Source organism: Microchirus variegatus (assembly GCF_963457635.1).
Source record: "Microchirus variegatus genome assembly, chromosome: 20".
Taxonomy (NCBI): Eukaryota; Metazoa; Chordata; class Actinopteri; order Pleuronectiformes; family Soleidae; genus Microchirus; species Microchirus variegatus.
In genome coordinates this window covers 20,929,984-20,957,288 of record NC_139821.1, presented here as the reverse complement: position 1 = coordinate 20,957,288, position 27,305 = coordinate 20,929,984, and the positions used below count along the sequence as shown (strand labels likewise).

General features: G+C 41.4%; 1 protein-coding gene across 1 annotated transcript in view; it reads right to left on the bottom strand.

Moving 5' to 3' along the window:
* ppp2r5b (protein phosphatase 2, regulatory subunit B', beta) overlaps positions 1-25,450 on the bottom strand; it is a gene marked incomplete at both ends in the record, with an annotated part of 32,252 nt that extends 6,802 nt beyond the window's left edge. The window contains 7 exons of the mRNA XM_083906993.1: positions 1,390-1,498; positions 3,142-3,201; positions 4,587-4,717; positions 5,395-5,487; positions 6,386-6,487; positions 8,331-8,527; positions 25,258-25,450. Coding sequence (XP_083763119.1) covers positions 1,390-1,498; positions 3,142-3,201; positions 4,587-4,717; positions 5,395-5,487; positions 6,386-6,487; positions 8,331-8,527; positions 25,258-25,450 — 885 coding nt within the window. The remainder of the gene's footprint in view (positions 1-1,389; positions 1,499-3,141; positions 3,202-4,586; positions 4,718-5,394; positions 5,488-6,385; positions 6,488-8,330; positions 8,528-25,257) is intronic.
* Between the last annotated feature and the right edge of the window lie 1,855 nt (positions 25,451-27,305).

The window sequence follows — 27,305 nt, the reverse complement described above, 5'->3', positions numbered from 1 at the left end:
TTAGGCGGTAAAACTTTAGATTAGGGAACACATGTTCACCATTAACTCGGTGCTTACTAACATATATTAGTATATAATTTGCTAAATATAAATAAAATATAAATACTAGCCCTTTATTAGTAAATAAGCACGTATTAACACGTTATTCTACATAACCTTATTCTACCTCTATTATGACATGAATTAAGATTTTTCCTACGAAGATGTTAATACGTGCTTAATATTTACTAATAAAGGGCTAGCATGCTACTTATATGCATGTATTCTACCTCTGGTAGGACAAAAATTAAGATTTTTCTTACATAAAGTGTTAATACGTGCTTAATATTTACTAATATAGGGCTAGCATGCTACTTATATGCATGTATTCTACCTCTATTATGACATGAATTGAGATTTTTCCTACATAAGATGTTAATACGTGCTTAATATTTACTAATATAGGGCTAGCATGCTACTTATATGCATGTTAGAGCACCTGGTTGATGTGTTCCCTTATCTAAAGCGGTACCGCTATACTATACTTTATTAACTTATGTACAGAGTAATATACTAAGACACAGTGTGGGATCACATAGTAAATTCATAAAGAAATATAAAAAAATAAATAAAAAAAACACATATTTTTAACATCAAACAGGGAATTATGCAACAAAGGATAGGTGAGTGTGTGATATGATATTTGATATTAAGGCGTAGAAGTGGGTCACTGCTGCTGCTGCTGCTGCTGCACAGCCGCATGTACGGAGAGGACCGACACTGCTGTCCACCATGACCCTGTCACACTGAGCGTGTGTGTGTGTGTGCGTGTGAATAATGTATGTGTGTGAACCACAGGGAGAGAGATGTGGAGGAGAAATGTAGGGCACAGTGATGCTCAGACCCACAATGCTCACACTACCACACACACAGAGTTTGTGAAGGTCAAAGAACGAACCTGCATAAACAAATAATGTTAATGTGTCTCTCACACACACACACACATTTGATTCGCCTAGACAAAGTGTTTTACCCCCCAATCTGAACCATAACCAGGTCATTTCTTGGCCCTAAACTTAACCAGCTCCTCAAAAATTAGGTTCTGCCTCATTAGGACCAGGTTTTTGGTCTCTATGAGGTGCGAGTGCCTTTATCTATGGTCTCATATTTGACTCAACTCTGCCTCCTAGTGGCACATGTGACACACTGCATGTGCATTAAACCACCACTTCTTTCATTATTATGTTTGGTTCACACCAGTTTGTTCAAGCCAAACAACAGATTACTGCTAACAAACGCATGGAGCTGCCACTCAGTCAGTCACATATGGGACGTGGAGAACTTGAAGCGAGAATAGCAATGCACAGTCTGCACTTTTCCAGGTTTTAATTAAGATGAGGAGTCACTGACCTGTGCATGGAAGATGGAAAGGGACTTTGCTGTGTGTAGCGGGATGAGAACCCGGACCAGGAACTGCTTATGTTCGGCCTTGAGAGGCAGAGCAAAGCCGTTTATGATGCTGCAGGGGGAAGATGAGAAGACAGAGACACAGTTTTGTTAAAATAATGTCCAAAACAGAAGGAAATTCACATGTTTTCACTTAAAGGTACAATGTGTAAAATTGGAGCCTGCTTTAGGTGTTTTTGGATTTTATAAGAGCAGATGCAGCAGATATGTACCGACTGAAAGACCATGAAGGAGGCAAGCTTTAACGTTTAAGCGGATAAATGAATGTACACAAGTGGATGTATCGCAATGTTTCCAATAATATACACTGTAAAAAGATAAGCCAGGTTTATTATATATATATATATATATAATATATATATATCTCTTTGTCTGTCACCTATAAAAACTGTATGTCCGTCTGTCTACATAATAAATATGCTCCCATCCTCTTCCTCATCCATCTCTCTCTCTCTCTCTCTCTCTTCATGTGTGGGAGGAGCTATAAATACCTCTGTTACCACCAACATGAATACAAACCTCTCTCTCTCTCTCTCTCTCTCTCTCTCACTCTCTCTCTCCTCTCCTGACTCATTGAATATTCACTTGCTCATCCTCCCTCCCTCAAACCTCTAATGTCGTCGTGCACTTTTGATCTCCGCTCTTTCCAGACATATTATTTCTTATGTTTAACCACAGTGGCTGATTTAAAGGCTGTTTCTGTGTGTATTATTAGTGTCTAATTTGCTCTGTGTCACGTTGTGCTTTTATTGTACTGTAGTATTATTGCGTGCAGTTATATTCTGATAATAAAGAAATTCCTCCTTTGCCTTATAAATAAACATAAGTACACGTGCTCACCTGAAGCGCGTCCAGAGCAGCGTTTGAACTGCATTGTGGGTCAGTGGAGAAAACCCTCAGCCAATTAAATCCCATTATGCAAATGTTCCAAACAAAGGCCCGACTTATGTAGCGACTTAACACGGAGCTCAAACACTTTGTCCACGTTACGATCAGTAAAGCAAATGCCTGTCATTAAATATAAATATAAATATTCTGTACATATTGAATGCAAATTCTAAAGCTAAAGGAACGTAATACTTTTAACGTTAAAAGTGATTATACACTTGTACAAACACAGTTTGTGTTGCCGATCCTCCCTAAACGCTGCTGCACATTGGACCGTTCATTAAAATGAATGTGAGTGCACAGATTACGCCACATATTAAAAGTCATAATGTGTCCCTAAGTGTTTGGAGGAGTTAGTAATTATCTAATCATAGCTGCAACACGAACAAACTCAAATCGTAATTCCAACACTATGTCGTTTCTTCAACTTATTGGCGACACTGATGAGAAACCACTACAATAGCAACAAAAACAGGAAATAGTCCTATGTTTTTAACGCCTACAAAGCTGGCATGTGATCACAGTCTGTTCCTGTCGCTTGTTAAAATCTTTAACCTTGTTTCTGTCTCTCTCTCCTTCTTCACAGACACATTTCCACCTTCACTTGTTTCCCTCCTTCAGTTCTCACTCGGCTGTGATGAAATAACACACGGATGTTTATGCTTTGTCACCGTTCTTAGGTTTTCTGATGCCGTTCTTCTGCGGTCACTGGCTGCGTGATGAGCATAAGCCACTGTAGCTTGTTTCATGCATTTACCAGACCATAATATGTGCAATATATGTGCGTGTGTGTGTGTGAACACAAACCTGCCAAGGATTTCCAGCAGCTCTGCAACTCCGTTGAAGTGCTCAGTTTCATATATGAACCTGAAATGGCACAAACATGAATGCATCATTCCTTTGATGAAACAATAAGCAATTTAACCCTAGAACACCACTGCCAGGTGGTTTGCACCTGAGCAAATACATTTATGTGATTTTCATGAAAACCACATTTTCCTCTTCATTATTATTATTATTATTATTTTTTTTTATGTTTTTGTTCCCAAATTCCTTATTTTCCAGTAATTTTGGAGCATTTAGATATGGTTCCCTCGTGATGCTTTTCTTTCATTTTGTTAGACATGACACAGTTTAAAATAAAAGAACACTTGATGAAAGCAGAGGCGATTCTAGAGTCTGGAGGGGCCCTAAAGAAAAATTCCCAGGGGGGCCCTTCCTTCCAACCAGTGTTCATCACCATTATGTTTATAAATAATCAGACAACAACGAAAAATGTATAAGTTCAAAATATTATTTTTTTTCGAATTGAATGAAATAAGATGGAAAAATCTTGTAATTAAAAAGTATGTGAAAATATAAATGTAAAGAACAATAAAATACTGTAAATAGCTTTTAAAAAAACTATATAAACCTAGTAAAATAATGGATAACTTCTCACAGGGCAAAGTGAGGTGGGGCCCCTTTAGGGGGGTTTCCTACTGAGATGTCATTGCAAATCGCCCATTGTTTTTTAAGGGGGACGGGGAGGCTGCTGGTCACTGCAAATTTCAGTATGTCGGGGGGGCCCCCCTATCAGCTCGGGGCCCCAAGCAGTTGCCTGCCTTGCCTGTTCACATGCTGCGCCCCTGGATGATACTTTTTATTGGGTGTATTTATTATCTCGGGGTAAAAATCACCCGGCGTTAGTGATGGTGTTTTGAATTTGAGCGATAGTGTTCTAGTGTTAAAGAACATTAATTAAAGCACTACATTATGTGTACATTCATGCTAAGTTAACCTTATGCTGTGTGTGTATTTGAGCTGTAAGCTGAGCCACATCTAAGATGATTTTCTGTCTTGATTTTGATTCAGAAGCAGCAGTTAGTTCATAAAAAAAAGGAGTTAACACTTAAACACTGTCTGTTCTCTTTGCATAAGAAGTGAAAAAGAGTAGATCTGGAAAAACAATGAATTCCCTGCAGCTGTTACAAGACATGGACAATAATCCCAAACCCACTTAGTTGAAATATAAAAAAAATCTACTTGAACTACACAGCATTTTCTTTGTTCACTGTTGTAAATGATTTGATGACATAATGATGCAGCTCTCAGCACAAGAACAGGAGGATGATGCTTTCACTTTGGCAGAATGACATATTTAAAGCTGTGAATTTCACCTGAAAAAGTGACATTGCAAAGGTCACACAGACGGCCTGGTCTTTGATATTAGAAGCAGCAGCAGCTCCTCCAGTATAAGTCTTGCACACTACCTGAGGAAGATGTTGTTGATTTGTTTGCGGATGTAAGCCCGGAGACCCAGTAGTTTTCCATAGACGCGGTGCAGGATGGTCTTTAGATACTCTCGCTCCCTGGGGTCCTCGCTGTCAAACAGCTCCAGGAGCTACACACACACACACACACACACACACATAGAGAGAGATTAGATAATAACACACACAAATACAGTATGTGTGCACATGTGACTGCGCTCCAAACCCCCACATTAATCTAATCAAATGTCTTCCTCTATACTTGTAAGAACTTGTATTTCATAATCACAGCAAACAGCTAAATTAATTCCTCCGTGTTCTTTTTTTTTTTTTTTTTTTTAAACTCTTAGAACATGACGTTACCATAACACGTTCTTCTCTAAACGCTGTGATAACAGAGTCACGTGGTCCTAGGTGATGAGCATACGTCATCCACTAATCCACTAGTTTCAAGTTTTAAGACAAAAGTCTCTATTACAATTCCACAATTCCCATCTTTGCAGAATATCTTTCCTGCTATTTGTATTTATATCTGTGTAGAAGTGTTTCAGGACTTATACTGAGGTATAGTGTCATAAATGAGTTTTTGGGACATTTGGCCCAAAAGATGTGGAATTGATTAGCCATAGATGTTCCACAAAAAAAACGGATGCCTGTCTGCAGTGCTGTTATTTTGGGCGTGAGTTTACTGTTTTCCAAAAGATTATTAAAGATAAAACTCAGATTTATTGTACGTTTTCCCCTTTTTATCAGGATTAAAAGCACATTTGGTTCAACAGTATTTGTCGACGGGGAGGAGAGTATTTACCTGCAAGACAAACTTCTGGTCGACATAGCGTTTGGCCATGGAGGGCTGGAAGTCCGGGCTCTCCAGGAAACGCAGAAAGAACTCGTATACCAGCTGAAAAGACAGAGAAACGGCTGATTTAGTGTGTGAGATTGTCTTAAATAGGTATTGGGATATACAGTAAAGATTTATCATATGCTTCTGGCACATAGTTCCTTTTAAATGCATTTTTTATGCTACATAGATATCAAATTCAGTGCTTAAAAGGACCAAATACACTCTGGAATAGTGGTCATTCAATATAAAACTGTTCATTTTAATCATAATTCAGAGAGTACTTAACACTTTCAGTGTTAGACGAATACTAAATTAAATCAATAGTGGATCTGCTCCAATGACTTTCTTTAACAGAGCAAATATTCCCATATATCTTATATATTTTTCATTTAACAGGGACATTTAAGGACGTCAAGCGTGTGTTTTTGTCTCAAACTCTTCCTCGGCTGTTTTACGGCGGCGCTGCGTGCCATGATGAATCATTCACGACGACTGCGACAGCAGCGGGAGGAGGCGGCGCCGACATCCCAGGACACACACACACATCTAAGCTTCAGAACGCAGAAATGTGACGCTCGTGTGTTCGCTGAGAATGAAGAGGACAAAGTGTCGCAGGTTTCACGCTCAAGTTTTGACTCACGTTGTGCTAAAAGGTGCAGCAGAGGTGACTGAGCGTCACGTGAGAGCCATCGCAGGTCTGTTTAAGTGTTCTTCAGTGATTCAGTCAGGATTGTTTATCTATAGTCTCTAAAACATAGTGCAACCTATTTTCCATGGCACTTAATGACACATTCTCTATTTTCTTTTTTGTTTGGGAGAACAAACGGCGTCTGTCTCTGTTTTCCAAGACCAACTGTTCTTCTTTTCTCCAGTCACCTCTGCATGCGGGAGAGAGGTGTGATGAAACCCGGGGTAATGAGAGATCATCAGAACAGGATTTGTGCATGACGTTTACCTGCAGATGAGGCCAAGAAGCCTCCAGTGTTGGCTCGTCTTCCTCTGGGTCGAACTCTGGATTCTCGCTGGGTGGGAGAGTCCTGAAGATGTTTACAGAGATCTGGAAACCAAAAAAAAAAACACACAACCAAGAGTGTGTCGGAGGCTGGATACAAAAACCAGACATGGAAATCCTGCTTATTTTACTACAGAGTCTCATCTATCAGCTGAAACTGTAACTCTGGGTCTGTGAAGGTTTGCTTTTATCCAGGTCACAGTCATCTACAGTAGTTCCCTGTAGGCGACTGGACTGAAGAAGCCTCTTGGATGAGAGGAGAAACATATTCAAACCTAACTCAAGTGACTGGTTAAAAAGTTCGACGTCACTTAGAAATGTCCTTCTTTTTAAAAGAAAAGCACTTTTTTCAGTGAATATAACGGATATAACATAATGGAATATGTACATAGGTGTATAGAGGCCCATTTCCAGTGTTCTAATGGTACATTGTGTTTGCTAATGGTGTTAGAAGACTGATTGGATGATTAGAAAACACTTGAAAACCCTTGTGCAATGATGTTAGCACAGCTGAAAACAGTTTTAAAAATCATTATTTCTAATCTTGTCAATGTCTTGATTATATTTTCTATTCATTTTGCAACTCTTTTGAGGAATAAAAGTGTGAAATCCCTTTTTGGCTCCAGGTAGAAACTTTTTATAAAGGTTCCACCAAGAACCCTTTTACAAGCCTTTATTCGGGAAAGGGGTTTTAAAGGGTTCTCTGGATCAAAATGGTTCTTACTGGAACCATTAATGTTACCAAGAACCCTTGAAAAACCCTTTCTTCGGAAAGGATTTTTCAGAAGCAAATGGTTCCAGGTAGAACCTCAGTCCTTGTAGAAGGACCCTTTTGGAACCCTTATTTCCTCAAGAGTGTACGACCTGGATAAAAAAACAAACCTTCACAGACGGCGTCTGTAACTCTCAACCACAACAATAACAGAACACTAGTTTGTTGACACCGGGAAGCGAAGTGAGATCATGGGAATTGTTGTCATGTCGTCTCGTGTGTGGTTTCCCTGCGGGTTTGCTACTCGCAGGGTGACGTCACTAAAAAGGGTCCACTACAGTACACTAGTCAACAATATATATATATATACACTAACATGCAAAAGTTTGGGGTAACTCTCTTTGCACAAGTGTTTTCTAATCATCCAATCAGCCTTCTAACGCTAAACTAGCAAACACAATGTACCATTAGAACACAGGAAATGGGCCTCTATACACCTATGTACATATTCCATTAAATACCAGACGTTTGCAGCTAGAATAGTCGTTAGAATAGTGTATTTGTGATTAGTTCTATGTTATATTCATTGAAAAATGAATTTCCTTCAAAAACAAGGACATTTCTAAGTGAGCCCAAACTTTTGAACAGTGGTGTATATGCACATATCAAAGGTAGAATGATTTCAGAACCTTTCAGCCACTCTCCATCCTCTGATCCACCCGCTCACCTATCAACATTCTCAGTGCCTCTGAGTGTCGTCACTCCCTCACATAAGCTCCTCTCTCTCTCTCTCTGCTTCCGTCTCCATTTCTTTTCTCTTTAAATCCTGAGGGATCTCTGCAGCCACTCTCTCCACCACTCCCTCCTCTCTATCCTTCCTGTTCATCCTTCTCATCATCATCATCATCATCATCTGTGCAGTGCAGCCTCCTTTTGTATCTTAGGTGATGTCTTCACCTGAGGCACAAATACAAATACAGATTTCTGATGATGATGATGACGACGAGGATTGTGGATCATTCCTAACATTTAGCTAACGATCCGTTTGCTCATCCACCTTGACCACTCTTGGACACTGTCTGTGCTCAGAGTTGTTTTCAGATACCTAGTATTTCTCTCTTTCTTTCTTTCTCTTTCATCCACAGCCCCCCCCCCCCTCCTCCCCTCTCCTCATACCATCTTTATAGCCTCTGGGTAGAGAGGCTCTATGAGGACTCCTCTGCTCGTGGCCACGCTCTCCACCAGCTCGTTGAGCGCCGCGCGTTTAATCTCCTTCCCCTTCAGGTCGGCAACGCAGTCCAGGAAATCAAAGAGCACGCAGCACTGCTGCAGCTTCTTACAGAACAGGTCGTGTAACTCTGCCACCGGGGCGTCTGCGTGAAAGAGAAGAGAAAGAGTTAGAAATCCATCAAAACCCGAAGGCTGTTTCTGTAGAGGTGGAGGCTGGAGATGTTGATGCAGCATAGTGAGTCAAAATGTGAGTCTAAACAGTAAAAGCTACAACACACGAGTCCAAGATCAAGACTATTACTCTACGGCCACATTTGTACACACACCTCCCTCCTGAGGCCTGTGTTGTATCTCAGTCCTATTACCTGTCAAATTAGCTCTCCCGACCTGTTCGTCACAATAAAAGCCTCTGCCGTGTGGGCCATCGCATTCAGAAAAAAACTCTTACTTTTCACAGATGTAGAGATAGTGGCCAACGATGACCGTGAATTACTGAACTGTGCAGCAAAAAAAAAGAAAGAAAGTTTAAATGCCATAACAGACGTGTACAGCAGGCTCAGACAGCAGTGTCATGGTTCTTTTTCTAGACTAATGTCTAGTTTATTTAGATAAATGATGCAAAAATACAAAAAGTGTTTACGGCACTGAAAGAATCTGGAAAAAGATTTGAAATAATCAAGACATTTAGAGAGTGTGACAGACAAAACGATGAGATTCATGAAATTCAAAAAAAAAAAAAAAAACAGAAGGTGAAGGAGGACGAAACCTCAAAATTCATGCCACGTAATCTCTGCATATTCCATTTTCAGGTCCAAAGGTTGATCTAATACCAAGAGGAAACAAAGAGTCTAGACGAGATGAGTCTCAAACTGGCGGCCCGGGGACCACATGCGGCCCCCCCAATCGATTACATGTGGCCCCCCCCCCACTTAATATCATGTTATAATGATAATGTGAGGTGATATAATATATGTTTTCCAGCAATGTTTTTTTATAACATTAACAAGAAGACATTTAGTCATAATTATCCCATTATTAAATGCATCATACACAACATTCAGTTACATATAGAAATACGCTTGTTAGGGCCCGAAACGGCTCCTGGTACGAATTTTTATTACAGTTGTCCACACTATTATTTATGTCATTGAAAATAAATGTCTGTTTTTTGATATTAATACATTAATTTTGCATCATAAATAGTATTATTATTATTATTATTATTATTATTATTAAGTATACGTGTGATATCATGATGCAATATTGTGAACAGTTTTTTTTTTCTCCACTTTTTGTTCTCTAGGCCGGCCCCCACATGACCACGATAGATGCGCATTGGCCCCCAGGTCATTTGAGTTTGAGACTCCTGGTCTAGACTAACTGTGCAGGTGAGACACACACACACACACACACACACACACTTAATTGTAACCCTGGGGTCAGAGGGCAATGTCTGGAGCTCCTCCAGCCTCAGACCCTCTTCACCTGTTGTGCCATCTGCTCTCTTTGGCACAGTAATGAACAAACACAAGGACAAAGACACTCGAGTCCTGTTCCCTCTGTGGCTCTTTCGTTAACTTCCTGTGTTCATATTTTGTCCGCCGAGCTGCACTGAGAGCTCTCACACTGTTTCTCAGCGACTGTGTGGTGGTGGAAGAGTTCACACTCTCTTCTGACTGTGTGAAAAGATTGTTCTGTCTTGTTGAGACATCTGCCTCGTCATCATCACCGCTCTACCATCTTTCTTTCCTTTTCTGTTTCCTTCTTCTTTTCCCCCCTTGCGTCCCCTCCATCCCTAACACCAGTTTTCCCCGTGAAGGCGGCCCGTGGAGGTGAAATCTAATCCATTTTTAATGCAGTGTAATTGTATGAAGATGTGCCGTGCTGAGATAAAACTGTGTGGAGGAAACACAGCAAGAGAGGAGGTGAGGAAAGAAAGGAAAGACTCTGTGGGTCATGTGAGAGCAAGTGTGGGAGAAAGAAATGAAAAGACACGGCAGAGACGTGCAAGTGATGTGAATTTGACTTTTCCTTCCTCTGCTGTGAGCGGGTCATTCACTCAAAACACGCTTTTAATATCATGTCAGTGCAGTGATTAGAATATCATGCAAAACTAGTGAGTCATTAATAACAGCTTCTCCACGAGCTGTGGCGATATCGCTTTAAATGCACATGGTAAACTTGATTGTACTACTTTAATCATTTAGATTAGGTGCAAACACTGAGGTACAACGTCGAGAAAATTATCGACAAATTAATCGATGATGAAAATAATTAGGGGTGGAGGAAAAAAAATCGATTCACATAAGAATCGCGATTCTAATCATCCACGATTCTGAATCGATTCATAAACTTCAAAAATCGATTTTCTAAATCTAAAGCTATTTTGAAAAACCACACAAAACACCAGTTTGTGTTATTTGTGCACAGTTTATTTTTGTAACTTCTGGGAGAAAAAGGCAGCTTGTCTAAGCTTTTATTTATGTAAGATATTTTTTGTATAGTAAGTAAGTTTGTATTTGTTTTGAATGAATAAATGTCAACTTGTCTTAAAGGTGCCATATGTAAGAATGTGGCCGAAAACGGTTACTACATTCAAATTCAAAACACCGACGTCTTTTAGGTTTGGTTTTCTGACGTAACGGGCAACCCGTGGTTGCTCGGCAGCTGAGACTCTACTGACTGCAATGATTGGTAGATTGCGGTAGGTGGCGCCACATGCCAAAATATGATTTCAAAACATAAACATGATTTACAGGCTGCAAAATATATTTTTAATGCAAATATTTTGTCTGTACTGTTGTTGTTGGTGAGTTCAGTTTGTTATATGAACATTATTCCTGAGTCTCTGTGACATATTAGGAGGATTTTATGATTTATTACATAATGCACCTTTAAGTTTGCCTTTGTGTGATCACATTATCACATTATCTTATACAAACCGTATTGTTTTGATGCCATAATTTGCCTTAACACACTTCGAATCATGAGCCACCTATGCCTAAATATAATCGTTAGTTGCAGCTTTGCATTACTCTGGATATTACTCTTGAACTTAAGGTGACTGTAAAGTCACATACTTGCAAATATTTCCTTTTTTAAGCACAGAGTGGGTTTTCTGGAACATATTTGATTTCATTTTAATAAAAACTCCCAACTCTGACACCGTCCTCAGCCTTTTAGCATCTTTCAGCTGATTATTCTCGGTCACTCTCAAACGCCTCGGCTAATTTGCTTCATGCACGTATCTGTTTTTTTCAGTCCAAATATGTCGAAGTTGCTCATTTTGAGACTAAAAACATGCACTCAGAGAGAGTTAATAACGCCTCATCAACTCATGAATGGCAAATGAATTAAGTGCAGAAGGTGATAAGATGCTGTGTCACAGTGGAACTCCACACATTTGCACAAATCAGTCTTTGTGTTCCATTTTTTTTTTTATTATATTGTAATCTGATCTCAAGTCAAGTCAGACCCGGTGTTAACGTCCATCCTCAGAGATAAAACAGCAGACTAAGTAGAAACGTTCACACCTGGGATAAAAAAAAAACTGTCCCTTTACTCAAACACACACCGACATCATGACATTTGTCTGACGTCAATGAGGTCGAGTGTGAGAGCGAGAGAGAGAGAGAGAGAGAGAGAGAGAGAGAGGGAATAAAAGAGACGAGAGGATCAACGCTCTACTCACGCTGCTGCGACATGAAATAATAATAGTACTGATTAAACTTCCCATGGCTGTTTTATGACAAGACATATGAACTAACTTAACATATTTTATGAATAGAAAAATGACAAGGCTTCTCACTTTTGTCCACCAGGGGAGCTCTGTTGTCGCCGTTTAATGTTTACAGCTAAAACTGCTGCCCTCAAGTGGCAAGACTGAGTTAATTCCTTAAACCTTTCTGTAGATACGGCCGTTTCACGTCATTTGCTACCAAATATTGAATTGCCCCGATTTTAAACGGTGAAAGAACTGAATCTGATGAGACTTTGAGTTTTTTTTTTTTAAACGCGTCCCAGCATTACTCAGTGTGTTTGTCTCAGAGACTATTTTCAGCCGCAAATGAATGCCCTGTTGGTGCTCGAGTGAGTATTTACAGCAGCGGTTGGTACAGAGTGTATTTATGGCCACGTTTCTGACTAATGAGAGCACATGAGTTTAACAACAATGGGAGAGGAGAGGAGAGGAGAGGAGAGGAGAGGAGAGGAGGAGAGGAGAGGAGAGGAGAGGAGAGGAGAGGAGAGGAGAGGAAAGGAGAGGAGAGGAGGAGGAGAGGAGAGGAAAGGAGAGGAGAGGAGAGGAGAGGAGAGGAGAGGAGAGGAGAGGAGAGGAGAGGAGAGGAGAGGAGAGGAGAGGAGGAGGAGAGGAGAGGAAAGGAGAGGAGAGGAGAGGAGAGGAGAGGAGGAGGAGGAAGATGGATTCGGTACAAGCTGAGCAGCGCCGAGCATCCTGCATCAAAACACGACTGCACACATCCACAGCTGCACATCTCTAAATATAGTCCTAAGCTGGACAGAGACAGAGAGGAGAGGAGAGAGGATAGGAGGAAGAATCTGGGGAGGAAACAGAAGGGAGGAGAGGGGAGCAGGATAGGGTTAAAAGATGACATCATGCCCTTCCTCCTCCTGCTTCTCTCACATCGTTCCATCACTAGGAACCTCCCCTTCTTTTTGCTCCCTTCCCTTCCTCTCCTCTACCCATCCATCTCTCCCGTGGCTTCTTTTTAACGAGCCAGCGTGGCTCTGTCGTCCTTAAATTACAGTTATTCTTTCGGGGCTGAGTGTTTGACAGAGACAGTCAGAGAGGAGGACAGCCTCTGTTTTAGCTTCCATCCAAAGCCGCCTCTGCACCTCTGTCATTAAGCACACGCTGATGCTCAATGCACAGATACAGTGACGCAGGGAGGAAGATGGGGAGGGAGGGAGGGAGGGAGAAAGAGTCTAAAAAAAACAAACAAAAAACACAGTTATAAATAGTAGACAGAGCTACAGCACCTGTCAGGAGTGAGGCACCATGCGGTGCAGCAGCCAGGGACATATAAATACCACCTTAAGGGGTTTAAGTCCATCTCTAAATCATCTAATCCTCCTAATAACGCTCAATCCATACATGTGCAACACATTTTTCATGACCCTGCTCATAAACAGCACGAAGAGAGAGGGATGACATCTCCGTGTGATTGACTACATCCTCCTACTTCCAAGAGCGTAAACAGCAGTTTAGATGCAGGGGAAGAAGAAGAAGAATCATCCTGCTGCTTTAAATTAGAGCAGGAGATTCTCACAAGTTGGCGGGGAACCCGCGAAGAAGGGGACCGGGTATTAGATGTGAATTGTATGTTGCTGTCTGTCTGTTATTCTGCTGAGCGGACGGAAAAAGACGCCTGAGCATGTTCCGTTTCATTCCTCGACATTAGCTCGTCTATCTGTCAGCAGAAGAAGATCTCAGCGGGTAATGGACATGTCTTTATGATATGAAAGGTTGCCAGATTCTGGGATGTTTAGTTTGCAGGGGTCAACGTGAACTTAATGTTTAAACGATGTGATGATTAGAGAACAAAAAAGACAAAACTATGTCTTTATTATTGTATTTTTGTCACTTTAGCGCATGTCAAATATCGGTTCTGGTAAATAAATAAAAAAAACTACAAGTTAAAGCTGCAACAGCATCATTTTTTGTGTAATATTCACTATGTAAATGTAAACTATTTATTATTTGTTTCGCCTTACATTAAAATATAGTAGTTAAAGGTGCCATATGTAAGAATGTGGCCAAAAACGGTTACTACATTCAAATTCAAAATACCGAGGTCTTTTAGGTTTCGCTTTTTGACGTAACTGGCAACCCGTGGTTGCTCGGCAGCTGAGACTCTACTGACTGCAATGATTGGTAGACGGCGGTAGGTGGCGCCACATGACGCCAAAACATGATTTCAAAACATAAACATGATTTGCAGTCTGCAAAATGTTTTTTTTAATGCAAATATTTTGTCTGAACTGTTGTTGTTGGTGAGTTCAGTTTGTTATATGAACATTATTCCTGAGTCTCTGTGACATATTAGGAGGATTTTATCATTTATTACATAATGCACCTTTAATGATTGCAGCAATGGTGCTGTGTGGTAATGCTCCTTAGTTTTATTTTATTTTTTATATTCTAGTTTTCAAGAATGTTGGCAAGTGTCTTTGTCTCACATTTGATTTGAATATTTGATCCACTTTACTCAGTTTTATTTCCTAATTAAGTCATAATGAAAAGATTAACTAGTGATTCACTTAGATAACAGAAGATAATGAACAGAATTATATGTCGAGATGTTGATTATTTCCTCATTAAACTTGGATTCTCTGTGAATGAATGACTTTCAGGAACACGAGATATTCAGATTTCTCTCCAGTGAAAACAGTGTTTGTCCGTGTGTGGAGACGGTGAGTAAACAAATATGTGGGAGACAGTTATCTCAGCTGGAGACATCCTCAACGTTTGATTAGCAGCTCTGTGGCCCTAACCTCACTTGTTGAATAATAAGAATCTGTGCAGGTACAGCTGTTCGCCGCACTGCTGCTATGTGTCATAAACAAGGAAGTGTGATCATGAGGAAAATATAAAATAAAAAATCTCACGTTTTGTTCCAGTTGATTAAGGCTGAGCAAGTTTTTTTTTCACTGCAACTGGAGCTAATTAGGATGTGTTCAACCAAATCACTTCTTTTTTTCAAACTCTCATCCCATCTGAAGCGAATCTTCCTTTACAATTTCCCCCAGGAGTGATTTAGCGCTCTTTGAAACAGCGGAAGATCATTTCAGGCTCAGTTATTTATACAAATTCTTCGCAGAGTTGAGCTTCCGTGGAAGTGATTGTTGCTAGAGCTGAAACAATTACTCGATTAATCGATTATTAATCAATTACTAAATTAATCGTCAACTATTTGGATAAACGATTAATCGGTTTGAAGGTAGATAGATAGATAGATAGATAGATAGATAGATAGATAGATAGATAGATAGATAGATAGATAGATAGATAGATAGATAGATGGATAGATAGATAGATAGATAGATAGATAGACAGACAGACAGACAGACAGACAGACAGACAGACAGACAGACAGACAGACAGACAGACAGACAGTGGTGCACATCCACTGTTTGATTTGCCTTTGTTGACTGCAGCTTTGCATCAGCGCAGAACAAAATATTCTATTTTGACATAGTGAATATCCATAAGGAGAGTATTTAGTAGCTCATGTTTGTGTGTATTCCTTGAAAAGAAAGTCGTCATTCTGTGTGATGACTGCGCGGCTCGTCGTTCCAACACATCTCCCTGCCAACGTCCTCTGCTCCAGTCTCTGCACATATACGCCGTCTTTTCCTCCTCCCACTGCTCCTCCCTGACCCGTCAACTTAATGTTCAGTCATTTCCTCTTTCCTCATCCACTCTGTATCCTTCATCACTAACCTCACTCTCTCTCCACCCCCCCCCCCCCCCTCATCCTTCATCCCCCCTCATCCCTAACCTCCACACTCTCCCTCTTAATTGATCTGAGACGGTCACGGAGCAAAAAAAAACTACTCTGTGCCTCCTGTAACCTAATACCAGTGCCAGTCACCCAGCCAGCCTCTCCCTTACACACATACACACACACACACACACACACACACACACACACACACACACACACACACACACACACACACACACACACACACACACACACACACACACACACACACACACACACACACACACACACACACACACACACACACACACACACACACACACACGCGCGCATGTCATTCAATCTCCCACATACAATCTGTGTGAGAGAGAAGGCGACTATTTTACAGTAAACAGCCTGGCCATACATTCATTAATCCAGTGTGGACTAAACACAAATGCTGGACAAATATAAAAATGACAACACACACACATGCACGCACACACACACACACACACACACACACACAGAGCTAAATGTGAGGTTAGGATATGATTTTCAGACACGCAACAACAACAAAATGACAGCATAAAGGTTTGTGAGAAGCAGCAGCTCGATATCTGCGACTGCGGCGTCTCGCCGTGCAAAAATAGTTTTTGTTTCTGACATGGGGACCTTCTGTTCTTTCTTCAGGAGCTCACAAACGAGACGCTGTTCTGAGAGACGTTTGTGAAAATGAAGGTTCATTTTTACTCGATCATTTTGATGACTATATAATAAAGTGAGCGTTAATGTAAAACATACTGATTGAGCAACTCTTTGAAGTATAATAATGAATGAATAAGCTATCTTAGAGATGGATAGACAGATAGATCATTGTGTTAGCCAATTTAAGCTAACTTTAAGCTGATAGATTAGCAAATAGTTAGATAAATAGATAACAATTGTTTTAGCCAATTTAAGCTAACGTTAAGCTATCTTTAAACTAATAGACAGACAGACAGACAGACAGACAGACAGACAGATAGATAGATAGATAGATAGATAGATAGATAGATAGATAGATAGATAGATAGATAGATAGATAGATAGATAGATAGATAGATAGATAGATAGATAGATAGATAGATAGATAGATAGATAGATAGATAGATAATTGTTTTAGCCAATTTAAGCTAACGTTAAGCTATCTTTAAGCTAATAGATAGATAGACAGACAGACAGACAGACAGACAGACAGACAGACAGACAGACAGACAGACATAGATAATTGTTTTAGCCAATTTAAGCTAACTTTAAGCTGATGTGTACAAACAAGCTTTCAATTAATGATTCATTTGTCTTTTGGTGAGTGAGGATTCCGAACCAAACTGATTCATTTTTCAAAACAGGGCAATTTGGCCTGATGCTGCTCCACTGTGTGGGAGATAATAATAAACAACTTGGTATCAATTTTTGATGAGAAAGAAATCCAACGCCACAGATGACAGAATGAAACAGCTGTGGGGAAAAAGAAGGAGGGAAAAAAGCTGGACCTTTTTAAAGTGTTTTTTAGCTTCGTCTGCTGCTGAAAAAGTGAAAAAATGCACTTTTACCCTGTTTACGAGGATGATGTAACACACAACTTAAATAAAAGTAGACCCTTGTCTGTAATTTTGTGTGGGTTTTCTCATGTTTGTGTTTTTTTATTGTATGTTTTTATGTCTATTTTATGCACGTACACATTTTAGACTGTACAGCTAAGCCTCAAAATGTCTGTCTGGACTTGTTGTTTTTTTTGCTTTTTTTAACCTTAAAGGTCAGAAAATGTGTTTTTGCCCACTGATCAAGAATCCTTTCCCTTCAATATCTGGCAGTTATTTCCAATTTACACGTGAAAATATTTATCAAGTTTTATTGAGAAAAAAGACAGATAGATAACAATTGTTTTAGCCAATTTAAGCTAATGTTAAGCTATCTTTAAGCTAATAGATAGATAGATAGATAGATAGATAGATAGATAGATAGATAGATAGATAGATAGATAGATAGATAGATAGATAGATAGATAGATAGATAGATAGATAGATAGATAGATAGATAGATAGATAGATAGATAGATAGATAGATAGATAGATTTGAGCTAACGTTAAGCTATGTTTAAGCTAATAGATAGATACAGAAAACGTTTGTGTAAAACGAAGCCCTGCCCTCGGTCAGGAGGTGCTATAGTCATGGAAAACAAACAAAATAAACTGTGTAGAGTTGAGCCTGGGACTAAAGCGCCAAAAACAACTTTATTAATTGATAGCTATAAATGCATGAAGTATAATAATGACTATTTGACAACTCTTATGACCTGCTTTAATGCAGCCTCATACCCGAGATCACAAAAAGTCTGACTCGATTCCTGTCATGAACGCAATGTGTCCTCAGGACAAATGAAGAGACCGTACCATATTGACACTGATTGCCCTTCGATGTTTTCTAATGTCTTTGACTCACTGGAGCTCCTTTTTTTCCTTCCCTCTCTCCCTCTCACTCACATGGAAACACATCCAGGATGCATGTGAATGTGTGAACAGTCCTATTTACAACGATGTTACTGAGCTGCACCTGAAGTGCTTCTTTCCTCCATGTTTCCGTGTGCAGTAGAGCACATGCACCTGGGTGACTCATACGCAGCCTCAGTCAAATCAATATTCCTCTTGGTCAGTCATATTCTGATTGCCGTGCCCCGACCTGAGTGCATATCGTGTCTCTATTAACATGTGTTTTTGCATTATCCGGATAAGATTCGAGCCTATCTTGCATTTTAACACAACGAAAAAAGAGAGCGATCAATCTCAAGGTCAAATCAAGGCTGATCGCAGGGTTTGTCTGTCGATAATCAGAGGCAGTTGGATCAATAACCACCTTTGTGATGTTTTATTTCGGTGTGATACCAAAAAAAGGGGCATAAATCATAGTCATAAGTCTGTTTATCTGGTGACTTGATGTTAGGCGTGAGTGTGACCTTCGCCTAGTTAGTCTGTCAGCAACTGCGCGATACCCGTGACCAGGAAGCCTGACTGGTGTCTTATCAGCGGCCCCCAGGGGGAAAGCCTCGCAGCTGGGGAGGAGCCCTGAGCTCACAGCCTGCTGTTCTCCAGTTAGACAGAGCTGCAGTGTAACTCAAGACACTAACAAAGCACACTTTCCACATCTTCTGCAAAACATAACCTGCAACTGATGTCCTCTTAACTCTATCTTAAAGCTGCAGTGCAACTTTTGTGCTCATTTATTTGTTGTCATTTATGCACAAATGTGTGCGAAAAACCTATTGTTATCCTTAAGATTATTAATATTCTGTGTCATTGCCGTCATTTTTGAGGGGGTTAGCGTGCATAAAAACTCTTGAAACTCTATTGCGCCCCCTAAGGCGAAGTGTGGATGAGCAAGCCAAGATAAAGTTGCGTCGAATTTCACGAAACTTGGTGGGAACTAGTAAAAGCCCAAGACGGACAAAAAAGTAAACTGCAACCATGGCCTCAACTCAACAGGAAGTCAGCCATTTTGAATTTGGCGTCCATCTTGGCTATTAGCACGCTTTACCAGACTGACAGTAAAAAAAAAAGTGACAATTTGTACTAGTTTGTGTTATTATTTCTGTGCTGCATCCTTGACTGAGGGAGCGTTTGTGTGTATACAGCAGCAGTGCACAGGCGGGCGGGCGGGGCCAAGAAGAATTCATCACTTCCAACTGCAGTCGGATTCACTTCTACGACGATTCATTCACGCTACGTTGCGTTCCCGCCTCGCCTTTACTAGCTCAATGTTTCTGTTGCTTCCATCTGTCTTGATATAAACCGACTCACTTCCTGTATGCAGTGCAGGAATGTCATAAAATAAACAAACACTGCTATATTGAGACATACAGATACATTTCTTTATACCTAAAGGTTACGTATATAATTTTTTAAGTTTCCCTTCTTCCTTTAATTTTTGCTTACTTTGTCATTCATTTCCAACTCTGCTAATGGAAACAGAAAAGAGATGATGACTGCAAGTTAGAGTTATACCGGGCTAGTTTCCAGAATCATTACCCTCCCAGCATCTATCCAATCAATTATCTTATCATTCAATGTCACAGTGACACTGCAGAGAGAAGAGAAAATGCTCTGTAACTGTGTGAAAGCACATATTAAATATGTTTTCACTTTGCCGTGGGTCCCAGAGAAACACTGACTTTATCAAGGCCTGGTGCCTCAGAGTGACTGAATCATTTGGGGGCTGCGTCTAAAAAGAGTTCAGCAGTACTTACATTAAAGCAGAGGCAATTATAGAGAGGACTTGAAAATGAGTGACAGCGATGAAAAGAAAACGATCGAGTTTGTAGGTAAATAACGAAATACGGCCAACGGCAGTTTTCAAATCGACACAAAAGGGTGTCAAAAAATCATTTTAGATGAATTATTGTCTTGATCTATACACGTCTGCACAAACATCACAGAGTAATCATTTATTCTATCCTTTTCCCTCTCAAATATAAAAAAAAAAAACATATGGCAATCGCAAGTTCCTGTCAAAATAATCGCAAAAGATATTTATCCAATCCTATCCATGGACCAGAAAAGGCTAGAATGTCTGACAGACACTTACTGCAGCCCTGTGACCAAACACAACCACACAACAACAACAAGCCCGGATTACAGGGACCTTTTATGCTTCACCCTTCATCTGTGGGTTAATTGGATGCCTTGACCCTTTCTGTTGTCTTTTTATTGGTCAATTCAACGTTGTTCCAGCTCAGCCAGTTCGCTCAGTTTACCGGAGCTTCACAGGGGCGGCGTATTCGTCTCGTTGTCTCTGTATTTACATGCATTTACGCCTTTACAGTAACTACTGTAAGAAGGTTAGATCCTCTACATATGTTGACAATGCTGATGTGGCACTGTGTGTGTATTAAGACAGATAATTATTTATGTGTGAGCTGTAATGAGTGAAAGACATGTTGAGCGATATATGTGATTAAGACACTAGTGAGAATAAGCAGTGTGAAACTGGATGAACCAAGTGAATGTGATAGGAAACAGTATTAACCGTGTTTATTGTTTAACAGGCTAGGCTAATGCTAATCGCCGGTAAATGCTAACGCCACATTCTGAGTGTATGTCGCCCCAGTCATGTTGGTTAAAGGACCATTCCACGAAGTTATGATAAATAGCCAGTGTGTGAAATTAACACAGTAACTGACTGTGGGCTAAAGGCTAGTTTTGTTACATAAGTAAGTTCATAAGTATAATGCATACATGATTAAAAACTGCAAAAGCAGTGAGACGTTCAGGAACAGTAAGAGGGTAATAAGAAAGTTCATAGATTATTCAGCCTGGAGTAATGTGGAATTAGTAATTTGTTATTGTCATGTGTTTCATTCATGTAATTTGAATTTATGCATTACTTACCTGTGTATATATGTTAAAAGTGTAATTTGACATTGAAAAAGCTAAGGTCACTTGCTAAGTACTTCCTTGTTGTCTCGGTAAGAGTAAGCAAACATATGTGAGTATTTAACAGTGGTATTAACTCAAAGCAGTAGTGAGAGCAATAGTGAGTAAAGTGTTTTAGTTGTTTTGTGTTTAGTTTATTTGTGTACTGTTATTGATAATAATTGTTTAAGAGGTATAAGAGAATATCAGTAACTGACGCTATAGTAGAAGTAGAAGCCAGTATGTGATGAACGAGTTACGTGCACATGCTACAGCTCCTGACCTGAACTGTTTTCATATTTCCTAAAGGAAATAAATGTGCTACACCAAGAGTGAGCCTCGTCTCATTCTTAAAGGTGTAACACAGAGTATTAACCAATATAAAGTGGTAAAGTAAGTAAGTTCTGTGAAACTTCTCAACACTTTTCTGCTTCTACACACAACCTCCCAGTGTCGTGCTGTTTTGAGGTTGGTGTGGACCTGTTTCACCCACGCTGAAACCCTAACCCTATAGCCCAATGTATACTTCTGCGTAAAGTGCGCTACGTAGGTTACAGAGATCCCTCTACATCGCCGGTGAGGAAGTCAGAGAGTCTCTGCATCTTCTCCGGCTGCACAAAATATTTTTTAGTGACCTTCACTCCGTCAAGGGACAACAGAGGCGACAAGGGCTGAGATTGGTCCTCAAGACAGGCCGAGCTAACGCTGCTCTGTGCCGTCGCTGCCAAACTATAAATTCATCATATCTTAACACACACACCACATGTTTAGACTCTAAATGGCCAATTTCTCGCCTCAAATGATCTTAAAACTGTGTTCCATGACACAGAAAATTGAGAAACGGCCACTGTTTGAACAACAACAGTCTTTCTCTCTCAAACGCCATTGCTCACTGTAGCAAGAAGCACAACAACCTTGTGTAGCGACCCCTACTGATCGGGGCAGAAAATTGCAGTGCGTATCCCGCACCACGACGGAGAACTATGGAGGCTCGAGGGGTCTCCGTGGTTACGCAGTCAGAGAAGTAGAATGTGGCCTTAACCCTGTTGATGGGGAATTCAGTCTCAGCTGAAGATTTGAAAACAAGTTGAGAAACTACTTATCCATCCATCCATCCATTATATACCGCTTTTTCCTCCACCAGAGGGTCACGGGGGGTGCTGTGCCTATCTCAGCAGACATTGGGCGATGGGCGGGGTACACCCTGGACAGTTCGCCAGTCCATCACAGGGACACATATAGGGACAAACAACCATTCACTCACACACTCACACCTACGGTCAATTTAGAGTGACCAATTCACCTAATCCCCATATCGCATGTTTTTGGACTGTGGGAGGAAGCCGGAGAACCCGGAGAAAACCCACGCACACACGGGGAGAACATGCAAACTCCTTGCAGAAAGGCCCTTGTTCCGAAGTTGTTCCAAACGGGGCTCGAACCCAGGAACCCGGGTCTTCTTGCTGCAAAGGCAAGAGTGCTAACCACTACACCAACCGTGGGCCCAGAAACTACTTATGTGCATGGTAAATGCTACATGCACCAAACTTCCTTGTTTGCACATATTGGATGTGTTCTACTTTCAGCAGCTCCATAATTTCCGTCTTCTACATTGTTTTAGACGGCGACACATTTCCCTAACCGCTTATGACTCAGCCTGCCTCTTCTGCGATGGACGTCTTCCTGGTTTTGGTTGTTAATTTTTGATTGTTCGATATCTCAGCCTGGAGCTGAGAGCCGGCGAGGAGCGCTACCACTCACGGTTAAAAACTAAAAGAGATGTGCCATTGTTAACAAGAGAAAAAGTTCGAATTAACAATGGCAATGTGATTCCCTGGAGGGCAAAAAAAAACCACCCACAAGTCTGTCTACACTTGGCCTACATACTGAATGGCACAGACTTTTCCCACATCAGGCTTTTTTCCTCTTGCACCAGTGCTGCAGGATCGTACTATCAGTTCCTCATGGGGTTCCAGGGCCAGTGCTGCAGCAGAACATGTGATAACTGTCTGTGAGGGCCACCGCACATACTCTATATATATATATATATCTGAGGCGAAAGGTGTCGTAAAAAAGATATAATGAAAGCTGTCCGTCATCGTGCCGCACACACTTCAATAACAGGCCTGGGAGGAGGTCAAAGCTGAGGAAATGAAGTGTGAAAACACCAGAGAATTTAAAGCAGAAAAGGTTCCTCTCAACATGGAGCGTTAATGGGAACAGATTGCAGGCTACGTGAAAGAGGGAGTGGCCTTTTAAAGAGGGGTCACAAGCGTCCTCTAGCTCGAGCCCCGACATAAACGTTAAGACGAGGGGAGGAAGGAGAATATAGACAGGAAATGGAGGATGGTTCTCTCTCTCTCTCTCTCTCTCTCTCACTGCGTGAACCACAAGGAAAAGAACAGAAATATTGATTTGTACAAATCCGACATGTAGCCACAGGTACACAGAGAATATCTACTCGGGGGGTAAAAGCAGACAGGAGAAACCACGGCTTTCAAAGGTAAACACTGACATGTTTGAATGCTGCAGTAACGTTAAGTCACATGACTGCAGTTCTCCAGAGACACTAACATTTAAAACCTTCACAGATATCTTATCAAAACGCGAGAAGCTGAATCCAGACGATACAGCCCTAGTGGAATTGAAAGGCCTTGTTCGTATTGCTTTATGCCAATTTAACAAATGAAATGCTTAAATGTAAACATCTTTAACTTCTCATCCTTACAATAGACTACAGTAGTTATTATTTTGATGGCATCCCATGTGGTAATCTTGTTTTGAATCTATAAAACAGCAAAATACTGTTCTGAAGCTTGACTTTGACTACAGACGACACTAATGTAAAATACCAAGAACAGTGACAATTATGATGCATAAAATACTTTTGTAGTCTTGAATACACCTGTGAACATTATGCAGCAAATTTTTAAACAACAGGATTATTCTAAAGACCTAAATCGGTAATTTGACACAAAATCTATGTGATTCCTTTTGATTTTTTTCACAACTAAAGACGACATATTTCAGCTTCTCTTGTGTTCTGTGTTTTCTGCACAGGGGTGAAAGCGAAATATCCTACCAAGAGAATCAAAGCGAGGTCCCCGAGGACGTCCGTTTGAACTGTGGGAAATAAGGGGTGGACGTGTCTGTGAACAAAACGCATCGAAAAATTATCAAATAAACGTGATTATTCAGGAATCAGGCCTGTGAGAACTGGACTGGCTCCTTTGACTCAAATCAATCAAAGACGAGTGTTTTCACCCCAGACGGTCACATGACAGCAGGACACTACAAGTGGACCGTGGGTAAATTGGTGAATTATATAGACTGTATATAAAATTAGATGAAAAGTGAAGGTCAGGACTAAAGTAACAACTTTCAAATGGTCTCAAATGACAAGTTTCAGGTCTTCTCCACTGGAACCTGAAGTTAGTTCTGTAAATGATGTTTACATTTTGAAGCACTGGGTATATGAGTGGATAACATGTGAGTGGCGGTGGTCAAATCTATCTTAAATCTAGAGGGTTCACAATGGAGGTCTATGTCAAAAGAAGACGTCCATCATGTCCATGTCCATGTTTCAAATACAGTCTTAGAAATAAGGGTTCCAAGAGTGTTCTTCTACAAGGGCTGACGTTCGACCTGGAACCATTTGCTTTGAAAAAACCCCTTCTCCAGGAAAGGTTTCTTGGGAACTCTAATGGTTCCAGAAAGAACCATTTTGATCCAGAGAACCTTTTAAAAAGGGTTAAAAGGGTTCTTGGTAACACTAAGGCTTCCAGGTGAAACCTGTATAAAAGGTTCTACCTGGAGCCAAAAAGGGAGGACAAGCCGAAGAACCTTATATGGTTCTACTTAGCACTTTTATTTCTAAGAGTGTACAGTGTATGATTATGTGTTGAGGAGTTTGCACATTAAGGAGATGAATAAGAGTTTATGGCCTAACAGGACATCTGGTGTCAGTACAGTGACACTCACCTTTGAGCAGGGGCAGCGGGGTGAGCTCCACCTGGGAGCTCTGGTAGCGGAACTGGGACGAGCTGTGGGACCTCCTCTGCCGGGCTCTGCGCATGGACCTGCGCGGGAAGCCGTCCACCTTCTCCGCGGACGGCACCGAGAAGCTGGTGGTCGGCGAGGACGGACTGGACGGAGGCAGCTTGGTCGTCTCCATCGCGGCTGTGGCCTCTCGCGAGTGCGTAAAGAGGCGTTTGTGTACAGGTGAAGTGAGGGTTGGATGGAGGGAGGGAGTGGGTGGATCACTGAATCACTGATGGATCAGCAATTGATGAGGATGATCAATTAGGGTGGTGGTGGGAAAAGGGGGAGGGAGGAGGAGGAGGAGAGGGGGGGGAGAGGTGCAGAGGCGGAGGAGAGGTAATATTTAGTGAAGGTCTAGTCCCGAGCTGCGCGCCTCGGTGTCTGTATCAGAGGCGGACTGGGAATGGCAGCAGCATCAGCAACATCTCCCGAGTCTTCGTTCACGCACAGACGAGGAAAGACCGCGCGTGGTGTATCATCCCCGTGGAAGAGTAGCCTGTCCAGCGACCAGATGATGCTCAGACATGCAGGCGCGTCTCCTCACTCACACACACACATACGCGTGCGCGCGCGCCTCTGTGCTGCTGTGCTGGCGTCACACACACAGACTCAAGTCATGGGCCTAAATCAGGAGGATGTGTGTGTTTGTGCTCACACACTCACAGCTGAATAAAATCAGTGTAATCAAACACTGATTGGCCTCCTTCTGTTTATCCACAAAAAAAAAAACCCCAACAATAACAACAACAACAACAACCAAAAAAAAAAGCGCACGGACTCCAGCAGCAGCTCAGTTTACTGCTTCTCCTCCTCGAGGATGCTCCTGATCAGTGAAATCACAGGCGGTGGATGATGTGATAAAAGCATCAGTGTGGGCCCGCACCTCTCCTGCTGCATCACTGTTGTCCTTCCCTTCCCTTTAAACGGATCCAGTTCACCACTAAAATCAGCCTCCGTCTTCTCCTCGTCTCCTTCTTATTATTATATTATTGATAATAATAATAATAAATAAAAAAATGACCTCAGCTGCTGATTATCTGCCTCCTTCTGTCCGTCTTCCAACCGTATCAGGGCGGGGAAAACACACGGTGCCTCACCGGGCCGACATGTGCAGGTCCTCCGCAACACCGAGCCCCGCAGCTCCGCTCCGTCTCTAACCGACAAAAAAAAAGAACAATGAGGAGAAAATCAGTGAGCAGCAGCCGCTCCTCATCCACACAGCTGCAGCCTGCAGAGAAAAGAGCGAAGGCCCGTGTTATACAATAGCACCTCGTCTCTGTATACCGGACTGACGCGCTCCGCTCCTGTCCCCCTTCTTGGTTCCCGTTATCCGGTCGTCCTACGGCGCCGCGGAGCGCTGCGTCAAGACGCACGGGGTGAGACAGGCTCGCACAGGAAACCAGGCAGCAGGCCTTTCAGAATAAAATAAAAAGGTGGTTAAAATATTAATAAGCACCACATTGAGGGTCCATTCAGGCGTTGTTTACCGTTTTATCCTCCACATGAAGGTCAGGGGAGCTGGAGCCAATGCCAGCTGATACACGGGGCGATAGGCGGGGTCACATCCATGGACATTTGGTCCATTTAGAGCAGATGTCTTATACTCAAATGACCTGGGGGCCATTGAGCATCTGGTCTGGTCAGGAGGGGGCAAGTGAATAAAAAAAAAGGGGGGAAAAAAGCAACTGTTCTGTAAGGGTATATTATCACAACTTTCCACCATGACATCACAATAAAAGCATTTGTGAAGATATTTTATGGGGAATAAAAGTGGGAAAAAACACATACATACCTGACTCATTGTGAGTTGATATTGAGTGGTGGGCCACCTCCGATTGTACTTGGGGGAAGAAACAGGGAGAATATGCACACAAGAATGGTCCAGATTTCTGCCAATAAACCATCCTGCATATGATAAATTGGACCTTTAAACTACCTATAATAAGTAACGCAAGCCCCAGGTCACCACTGTTTCTCACAGAAGATGC